The 10,198-nt window shown below is 57.9% G+C and overlaps 1 protein-coding gene across 6 annotated transcripts in view; it reads left to right on the forward strand.

Moving 5' to 3' along the window:
- The window catches only part of ARHGAP44 (Rho GTPase activating protein 44), a 168,691-nt gene that overhangs the window by 156,079 nt on the left and 2,414 nt on the right, over window positions 1–10,198 (forward strand). For 5 of the 6 annotated variants that reach the window (XM_025428334.3, XM_025428335.3, XM_025428337.3 and 2 more), the window contains 2 exons: window positions 3,316–3,473; window positions 6,647–7,024. In XM_025428334.3, the coding sequence (XP_025284119.1) occupies window positions 3,316–3,473; window positions 6,647–7,024 (536 nt within the window). Of the gene's footprint in view, window positions 1–3,315; window positions 3,474–6,646; window positions 7,025–8,865; window positions 8,917–10,198 lie in introns of all 6 variants that reach the window. The other variant, XM_025428336.3, reaches the window with a different exon arrangement.

Raw genomic sequence — 10,198 nt, forward strand, 5'->3', positions numbered from 1 at the left:
GTGACAGAGGGCCCGTCCCAGTGTGTAGATGCGTGCTGACACATAACAGGGCGCATGGGCCATGTCTGGCCCTTCTTCCAAACGGGCGTCCTGGACGTGGGATGACCGGCACTACTTTGCTGGGTATTTCTATCTGCTCTAAAACAGTTTGGAGAAGTGGAAAAGCTACTTCAAATCAGATGCCGATGTGCATTCTGTTAGACGACACCGCATCCCCGCGCTCCCCCCCCCCCCCACCATGGCTCCTGCTGGAAAAACTTTGGAGGCTTTGGGAAACTGAACCTTTTCATCTAATTTTTTTTAAGATTTATTTATTTTAGAGAGAGAGAACGCGCTCAAGAGAGAGGGGCAGAGGGAGAGGGAGAGAATCTCCAGCCGACTCAACACTGAGCGTGGAGCCCAATATGGGGCTCCATCTCATGACCCTGAAATCACGATCTCAGCCAAAACCGAGATTCAGACACTTAATGGTGCCCCTTTGCCCAATCTTTGTACACATACACTCACACACAAATACCAACTCCCTAAATTAAGGGATTGTAGGGCATTTGTGGGTTTTTTTCCCCCTTTAATGAATAGAAGGTACTTTCCCCATGAAATGGGTCAATGATAAAGGGAAATGGATAGTCAGAGTTCGGGAGGTGGGAGCTGATAGTGGATGTGCTTGGGTCATTGCTGATGGCTCCAGCTCAGGGCGAGAGGATGCCAGCCCTGGCTGGGTGTTCGCTAGGCTTCATTCCCACTTGGGAGATGATGCAGGGTTCGGAGAGCAAGTTCAGCAGAGAATCATCTCTGTGGCTCAGAGAGGCTGACAAGGAGGAAGTGAACAAGTAGGAGACCTGCTGGGACCCTTCTGCTTTTGCACCCTTACTGGCTTTGTCCTGGTTTACAGTCAACACTTGGTGCTAAACGTGATTGGATGTAAAAAAAAAAAAAAAAAAGCTATTTCTGAAAATGGCCCTCAAAGATGGATTTCCCAGCTGCTAAAGGTGTTCCCGGGTGGTTGGCCTTGAGAGTCGCTCATGAGCAGGGAGCACCACCTGCTAGCTCAGAGTAATTAGGAGTCATCCCCATTGCTCATACTGTCCCTTTTTCTTGGGTTCACCAGCTCTGAGGCTTTCCCTTGGGTGGCCACGTTCTTGTCTCTCCTCTACCACTCTTTTTCTCTGCCCATATGGTTTCCTCCCAATACAAATGGGTGTTCCATTGGTTTTTTTTTTTGGTTTTGTTTCTGTTTTCTGGACATTTGTAGTCAGATGATGTCTCTTCCAGTTCCTGGCTGCCTGTTATGCATCCCCCCGCCCCCCGAGAATGGTAGGTCCTCTCTTCCCTCTGGCTTGCTCCAGCCTCCCCATTCTTCACCCAGGCCTGGCAGCCCTCTCCAGCCAAGCCCAACCTCTGCATCCCACTCCTCTGCTTGGCATTAACTCTGCCCTGAACTCTGCCTCCTGCCCCTTTGCACCCCAGCTCACTGAATCACCCGTCCCCAGAACTGACCTGTCCTCAAGCATGTCCTGAGCCTCTTCCATCGAGTGCTCCTTGGTAAGCCCTGTATACCCCACCTCTCCCACCGGGTCAGCTGTGCCGATGCTGGAGAGACAGCAAGGCTCCATAAGGAAATACTTGTTTCTCTGGTGGGGGGCTTGCATCAGGTAGGCAGGAAAAGGATGAGCTCTTGGTTCCTAGTCTTGTCAATCCTGAGGAAGGAAGAAGAATCTAGTAGGCCACAAGAAGCAAATTTTACTGTTTGCTTGTTTTGTGGCGTGTGTGTGTGTGTGTGTGTGTGTGTGTTTTAAGATTGTATTTATTCATGAGAGACACAGAGAGGCAGAGAGAGAAGCAGGCTCCCTGTGGGGGAGCCCAATGTGGGACTTGATCCCAGGACCCCAGGATCATGACCTGAGCCAAAGGTGATGCTCAACCACTGAGCCACCCAGGTGGCTGTTTTGTATTTTTTGTTGTTTTAACTACCTCTCAATGGTGGTAGAGGCGGAAGGAAGGGTAGATAGATATTCAGCTTTAATATGTGGGTGCCTGGTGACTTTGGGTCCAAGGAAGAATAAAAGACAGGTGTTGGACCTACAGGTTGCTTTTTATGAACAGCACAGAGAAAGGAGTCGCTCTCCAGACCCCCTGGATGAAATGGCTTTTGGGGAGAGAGGGGGCAGTGGCCCAGGTGTGGTTTGATGCTCACCCTAAGGAGAGAGTTTATTGCGGCCTTGAACATGACATTGTCTTCACTCCTTCACTTAGGGGAAAACTAATTGAACTTTGGCTTTGGCTGCCCCAGTCCTGGTCCCTACTCCCCCGCCCCCCTTTGCCATACCCCATACCCTGCCGGGAAGGGGCGGCATATCTCTAGCTCTTTAATATCTGGGGCCTCTAGGTAAATTTAGGGAAGAAATAGGCCCTGCATGTTTTCATAGGGAAGGAAGTAGCCATTGCAAAGGATTTAGGTTCCTATCCACCCCCCCCCCCCATGCCCTACTAGAGGGCATCAGAATCCAGGTGGTTTCCAGCAGGGGCGGCAGGTAGCTTTCATCCTAATTTGCCAGGGGCTGCCTAGAACATAAGTGGGAGGAAGAGCAAGCAACTTCTGGGGGCTCGGGGTGGGCCCGGGGGACTCAATTAGCAATGTCTGCTGTGGAGGGATGTTGGGGAGTGAAGACGTGGCTGTATATTTGCTGTCCCTGTTCTGTGGAGTGGGGTAGGGTGTCTGTTAACATGTACCGTGTCCTTAGGACTCCTGGCAGAGAGGCAGCAGTGAAGGATGAATCCCCTTTGGGACACGGTGACCCAGGGTGTCCCTTTGTCAATTCAAGGGACACCAGAGGCCCTCCTTGCCATTGGCCCTGACCAATGTCCTCCCCTCCCCCCCGCAAGCCTGAAGGGCTGGGACCTGAATGGGTCACATCTGGGAGCCCCATGGGGGACTGGGTTAATCCTCCTGCCTGCTGGGACTGACATCCAGGATGGGTCCCAGAGGTGCACCCCTGCTTGTGGTACAGGTCAGCAGAGAGCTGCGGCCACGAAACCGGGCAGTGAGCCCTCGCATAGCTCGGTGACCCTGGGAAGTCCTCTTGGCTCTGGTATGCCAGAGAGAGCTGGCCATGAGCGAGTGCCAGGGGCATGGAGATGGGAGCAGAACCCAGGTCCCCGGGGCCCACGAGGGGACAGTCACCTCCCAGAGCATCTCTGATGGGCGTGGGGCAGACCAGAGCTGGCCCAGAGGAGCCCGTGGGGTTACAACCCACGGGCTGGTGCTGTGCCTGCCTGAGTTCAGGGGCTTTCTTGTCTTGTGTGCTTCTGTTCCAGCACTGCTAAAAGCAAGGAGCTTTCTCCAGGATCTGGGCAGAAGGGGAGTCCAGGCTCCAGCCAGGGGATGCTCTGTGCAGGGACGCAGCCAGGGGCACAAGCAGGCGCCAGCCCCAGCCAGCCGCCCCCAGACCAGAGCCCTCACACTCTTCGGAAAGGTGCGTACGTCACCGTGGCCCCTCACGCCGGTCTTGGGCCGGGGGAGAGCTCTTCACGCTGCCTGCACGCTTCTTCCCCTCCATCAGCGTGGACAGTGAGAGCCCGTGTGACTTCGTGAAAAATCCCTAGGCTGGGCGTTAGAGCTTTAGGAAGTTAGCCAGCTGCAAGAGGGACCACATCTTCCTTCCTCATCTCGCTCATTTGGACAGCGGGCTCAGTCGGGGTGGGGTGTACATGGGGCGCTGCCTCCCGTACCCCTAGACCTCCGTGCAAGTGTGCTTGCCCTGGATGACATGTGTGTCGTCCACGGACCCCGCCAGGCCCTCACCATTGCCACTTAAGGTGCTATGTGGAGTCCTGTGTGGGAGCCCCCTGCCCCGAGCCACAGCCTGGTATGGCTGCCTCCTGGGATCGTTTCTAGAAGGGTGACACAGAGGAGGGAAATGGGATTGTTTCTACAGGAGTCCTTGCCTTCGATGTTTCTGTTTTGGAAGGCTGAGAATTTTGACACTGACCCGTGGGCCGCCCGACCCCGAATCTGCCATGGAACACCACCCCCCCCCCCCAGAGAGGCCTATTTATCCCCACTGAAGTGAGACCCTCCAAAAGTGAAAGACCTGCTCTGTGGGCACATTTCATCAATGGGGAGCTGTCTAGGCTCTGTACTTAGGCTTTCTTGTTTGTTTTCATGTTCTATTATCTCTTAGCAAAGTCTCGAACTTGGAATAGCAGGGTTTTTTTTTTTTTATGAGATTTTATTTTCTTTAAATATTTTATTTATTCATGAGAGACAGAGAGAGGCAGGCTCCCTGCAGGGAACCCAATATGGGACTCGATCCCAGGACTCCAGGGTCACGGCCTGAGCTAAAGGCAGGCACTCAACTGCTGAGCCACCCAGGCATCCTGAGCAGGTTGTTGAGTATGTTCTCAGCTGAGGCCTTTCCAGCTTTCAGCCCCAGGATTTTCAGAATTAGAGTGGTTCGCCTTATCCCCACGTGCTCTGCAGCAGGTTCCCCGCTGGGCTCCCTGGCTCTGGGCTTCAGGGGCAGTGCCAGGCCCTTTCATATCTCCCTTGATTCCCAGTCATGTCTTGGATGGCCTACAGATAAGTTTTGAGGCCCTACTCTGTGCAGAGCCCTGTGCTGGGCATCGAGAGTATAACAGAGCGACGGGCGCAGCCTCTCCAGAGAAGGAGGTGTAGAACCAGGACACGATGGTGCTGTGGGCCACCCCCTGCCCCGGGACAACATGGCAGGGACGCGGAGACTCCCTTCCAGACGTACGAGGTGGGATACAGCAGTGGCAGTGGAACTTGAGCATTCCAGTTCTCTCATCCAAAGCCAGCAGGTCACCTTTGTGGCCCGGACACACTTTTCTGGCCATTTTGTGTGCAAAGCCCTTAAGGCTCCCTCAAGCCCTGGGAGGCAAGGTGATGCCCAAGCCACGGTGTCCGACGAGGTTGACCCTCCCGTTCCAGGCCATTCCATGGCATGGTGGACGTAGGCAGGGAGTACAGCCGAGAATGACCCAGGTCCCTCCTCCTCCGAGAGGTGCAGCAGCAGCTCCGAGTCCTCCTTTGGGAGGTACCATCTCTTTTCCAGCTGCCACCACTGCCCGGCGCTTCACTTTTTGTAGGTTTTTAACGTGGTGCTGCCCCCCTCACCCACACCTCCTCTGGCTTGTGCTGGGGAAGACATGTTGGAGTGTTGGTGGCTTGGGGCTCCGCTGGCTGGCTGCCCCCCTCCCCCCACCCGGTGAGTGATCCCGGCATCAGCCACTGTCTGTCCTGAGCTCCAGGAGCTGGGAAAGCCCTCCCAGTCCTCGGGGTGTAGAGCTGAGAAGTGCTTTCATCGCGGGTCATGATTCCGTGGTGCTTTCCACGCACGATGCTAACTGCTACAACCCTTTGGAGAAGAGACCTACCTTCCTGCTGCAGAGAAGAGGTTTAGATCACCCGCTGGGGCACCCAGTGGTTAAGGCGAGATGGGGACCTGAGGTCACATTGGAGAGACCATGTCCTTGTCCACACTGCACACTGACGGAGCCCAGGGAGCTCACGCAACATTGTTCGAATGGATTTTGTCCTATTGTGGGAGGTGGGAGACAAGTCCCTGATGCCTTCTTGAGCACCTAACAGATACTTTCTTCTGGCCTTAGTGCTGTCCACAGCAGCCCTCACTTAATTTTGACACGTTAGTGACCGCTTTCTCTCTCTCTCTCTTTTTTAAGATTTATTTATTTATTCATGAGAGACACAGAGAGAGAGAGGCAGAGACACAGGCAGAGGGAGAAGCAGGCTCCATGCAGGGAGCCCAACATGGGACTCAATCCCGGGTCTCCAGGATCACGCCCTGGGCTGCAGGTGGTGCTAAACCGCTGAGCCACCCGGGCTGCCCTGTGACCGCTTTCTCAAAATGTTTGTGCCTCGGTGGGATCTCCCGGGCATCCGATTTTGTCATTCTTACCAGCTCATTTTGAGTTAAAGGTGTAGAGTATGTGTCATCCTGCAGCAGGACCAAGTGAATAAAAGGAGGGGAATGAAGGCAGGGCCAGGGGGGCTCGGGGCAGTGATGGGCAAAGTAACACACAGTACATCTGCAGAGTCTACACCGGGGGGGTGTATGGGTCTGGAAGGAAAAACATGCAGGGTGCAAGTACACAGGATTCAGAGGAAAGGACGGGGCAGGAGAGAGAAGTCGAGGCGGGACTTGGTCATGTGTGGCTCTCAGGGATCCAGGAGCCAGCGAGGAGGGCAGGTTCAGCCAAAAGTCAGAGTTCCCTGTGCTGGCGTGCTCCCCACCACGGCCCCCGCTCTGGTGTGGCCAGGTGAGCTCCCTGAGCCTCCGAGCCACTGACCCCCACCCTCCACCCCTGCTGGGCCTGTGCCTCTGATGCCTTTTGCCACCGTGCAGTGAAGCGAGGACACTGGGCAGCCGGCCACCGCCGGTGCCGGGGAGCGTGTGCAGACCGTGGCGGGGGCCCAGGGGAGGAGGAGGGATTGGTGAACAGATGGGAAGACATGAAAACTCGCAGTCGTAGGTGAAATTTTTGAAAACAGCCTGGGCTGCTGGCGGGCGGTGAGGGGGCGCGGGTGGGAGGTGCGGCCAGGGCCAGGGCCCGGGGACAGCCGGCGCAGCCGACGCCCCTGTGCTCCCCGTGTTTTCTCTTCCAGTTTCCAAGAAGCTGGCGCCGATTCCACCCAAGGCCCCCTTCGGCCAGCCGGGGGCAGGGACGGACCAGTCGGCCGGCCAGCCGTCCCCGCTCAGCCTGTCCCCCACCCCGCCGAGCACCCCGTCGCCCTACGGACTGAGCTACCCGCAGGGGTACGCCCTGGCCTCGGGCCAGCTGTCCCCCGCCGCCGCGCCTCCCCTCGCCTCCCCCGCCGGCTTCGCGGGCGCCGCCGCCAAATCTCGGCCCACCCCCAAGCCCCGACAGAGACCCACCCTGCCGCCCCCGCAGCCCCCCACCGTCGGCCTGCCCGCCCCCAGCCCGCAGTCCGCGGAGCACCCGGTGCTGGACGGCATGGCCCCCGGGGAGAGCATGTCTACAGGTAAGGCAGCCGGCGCCCGCAGGTGCATCCCCGCTCCCCCCGCGTGAGGCCGCTGGAAAGCAGCCCCGGGAGTTCCCCCAGTGGGATGCCCGCTGCCCACCCAGGGCTCTGACTCTGTTCCTAACCCGGGGGGTCGAGCGCGGGTCGGAGGCCTTTGGGGTGGTGCTGCGGGAGGGGCCACGGCATCCGAGCACAGGTGAGGCGGTTGCGGCTTTCCTTGCGCAGAGTCCAGGCAGACACCGAGGTCCACGCCCTCACCTCGAGAAAAGAGCCTAAGAACCAAAGACATTTTTTTTTTCCTACTAATGGGAGAACCTTGTTAGAAAAATGTATTTCCAGCAATATTGACAGGAGGGTCAGTCGCAGGAAAGCTGCGTGTTCCTCTGGTTCTTTGAGGAGGTTAGTGCTCAAGCTCACAACTACTCAGTTTAAAGTTTAAAAGTCAAAGATGGAGCTGCTTCCTCCCCCCAAAAATGCAAAAGCGCAAGATCACAGACACCGCATTTAGCAAAAAACCGTTTGCTGGTTGGAGAAAGAGGATGTTTTTTTGCAATGTCTCCCCAGATACTCTGACCACACGACATTAGAGACTCAGGGCCTGTTTGTGGTGACCGCTGAAGTCATTCTAGCGTTTTCCTCGTTCAGGGAGGTAGGCAAAGCCTTGGACTGTGTCTTGGCTTAGAACCAGCCCTGCATGTCATCCTGTGGCAGGAGCCCAAGGTTGTCCCAAGTAGCAGGTGAGGCAGCACACACACCCCAGACACAGGCACGCAACACAGATGTCACACAGGTGTGTGCACTCCCCCACACACCTAGACCCCCTCCCTGCACACACATTACAGATACCACAGATTCACACGCATGCAAACCACACACACACACCCCTTAGATACATGCATGCACACACCATACACAAGTACATGACACCTATGCAGATACCACATCCCTGCACTGCACCACATACGAGCACATGCCCACACATCCACGTGCTTCAAAGGGCGGGGTGGTCCTCAGGTCCGCTGGGATTTCGGACAGTGATTGTACTTGCACCCCTGTGTTCTGGCCCAGGAGTGAGGTTTTTCCCCTTGATCGGATGGAAGGGGGAGCCTGTGGGGTTCAGCCTCTCATGCCTGGGATCAGACTCATCCAATTGGAGGGATTGTGATGGATGAGTCACATGGTAAATATCGTGGGGAGCTGCCTCTGGCTGTTCGGCTTCTTTAGTTTTGGATGTGATTCATGTTGAAGGTACAGCTGCTGACATCTACCCTGAGGCTTATAAGATATTAAGGAAATTCCTCCCCCAAAATGGACAGTGAGCACCACTTCCCACTGGTAGTTCTTCAGGGTGATGTGTGCATCCCCTGTGAGCCTGGGGGCCGGAGGCACGGGTGACACCAAGAGCTCGAGGTCACCCCGGGGCAGCTCCTCCCAGCACATCCAGCCACCCGGGAAGAGATGTGGGGCAGGGGCAGTGTGGACGCGGGAAGCAGCGAGCACAAGGTGTCCCCGGGGAGGAATGGAAAGGTGGTGGAACACCACGGGAGGAGGAATTGGGCCCGAAGCAGGCAGCAGAGGTGCCCCGCCTTCCCGAACGGCTGCCCCCCGCCCCGTGGTAGCAGCGCCCTGGCCCCCGCACATGGTGTGTCCGTGTTCTTTGGCAGCAGACTGTCGTTCTGTCCATCCACACAGGCCGGATGTCGGCCAGTGCAGCATCTGTGACGCTTTGGTGCGTGTCCCCCCTCCCCCCCCTGATTGTGATACTCGGCATAGTTTTTTGTCTTGTGCTCGTTTCATCGTGTTTATTCCTTTCTCCGAATCCTGGCGTGGTGTTCCTGCAGCTGTGTGACATGAGGGCCGCTGTTGTGGATACGTGTGAGGGGGATTTCAGGGTAAGCGGCCCCAGCCCGCCGGGCCTCGGCGCTTGCTCGGCTCTGCATGTGGCTCGGACCCCCCATCCCCCCCACCCCGCAGCATGGCAGCTGTGCTCCGTGCCTCCCCCACCCCGGCCTCCGGGGAGCACCCCGGGCCCCCCACTCATCTGGCTTTTGGGGGATCACTGGCCGCCTGGCATCCGGCTGGCTTTGCGCTAGGAGAGGGGAGGAGGTCCGCAAGCAGGCTTCCCCACCCCTCCTCCCCTGGCCTTTGAGCCCCCACCATCAGCGCCCCCCCCATGCCTCCCCCTTTGGTCTGGAAGTTCAGGGCTAACGGGTCTGTGCTGCCTGCGGCGTCTCTGTCCTTGGTCGCCTGCCGCAGACCGAGCTGCCCGGTGCCCGCTCGCTCTGTGTCCCTGGCTTCGGGGGGTGTCCCCAGGAGGGTCACAGCGGGCACAGCCTCCACCTGCAGGGGCGGGTGGGCTCCCAGTGACCCTGAGGGTCATCCCAGGGGACCCCCGCTTTCCAAGGTGGGCTCGCGCTTCTCCTCCTCCTCTGGGCCGACCCAGCTGGCGAGCCCGGGAGAACCCACGCTCGTAGGATTCACCGAGGATTCACTCGGAGCTTATTTCCCGCCCGGATCCTTTCTCGGTGTTTGGGGAGCACGTATATTCCGGTTTCGGCCTGTCTGCTCTGCCCACGGGGAGGAGATGCTCGAAATGAAAACTGAGGGAAGAGCAGGAGAGAAGCCGGGGGGAATCAAGTGTCCTGCTGGCAGTCAGGGGCAGCAGAGAAACCAGGGGAGGGTCCCTCCATCCCCGCCCTCCTGAGCCTCCCCCAAAGCTGCTGAGCCTCTGGTCCTCTGGAGACTCAGGGCAGGCACCGCACAAGGGGGTCCCGTGCCCACCCCCCCCGCCCCGGCGCTTCTGATCCCGGCAGTGGGTGGGGGCTTCTCTCCCCAGATCCTGCTTCCTGGCCGTCAGTGGCCTTCCCCGAGGGGTCGAAGGGAAGGGTCAGGGTCGCACCGGCTGAGTCCCCTTCAAGTCTGCCCTCCTGTTCTGCGATTCCCTCTGGGGAATCTGCTGGGACGCTGGTGGGAGGGTAAACTCGCCCAAGGCCACACTTGCAATGCCAGGGACGGGATTTTAAGCCCGAGCAGCAGGGAGGGCCGGTGCCCAGCAGAACGCTGCGGGGCGGGTGGCCCAAGGCTGCATCCCGTAGCTGTCACCTGAGGCAGGGGGAGCGAGTGCCACTGGCAGAGCCGAGCCTGGGACCCCATCTCCGTTCCGAGGTAGTGGGA

The sequence above is a fragment of the Canis lupus genome, chromosome 5, assembly GCF_003254725.2.
Source record: "Canis lupus dingo isolate Sandy chromosome 5, ASM325472v2, whole genome shotgun sequence".
NCBI lineage: Eukaryota > Metazoa > Chordata > Mammalia > Carnivora > Canidae > Canis > Canis lupus.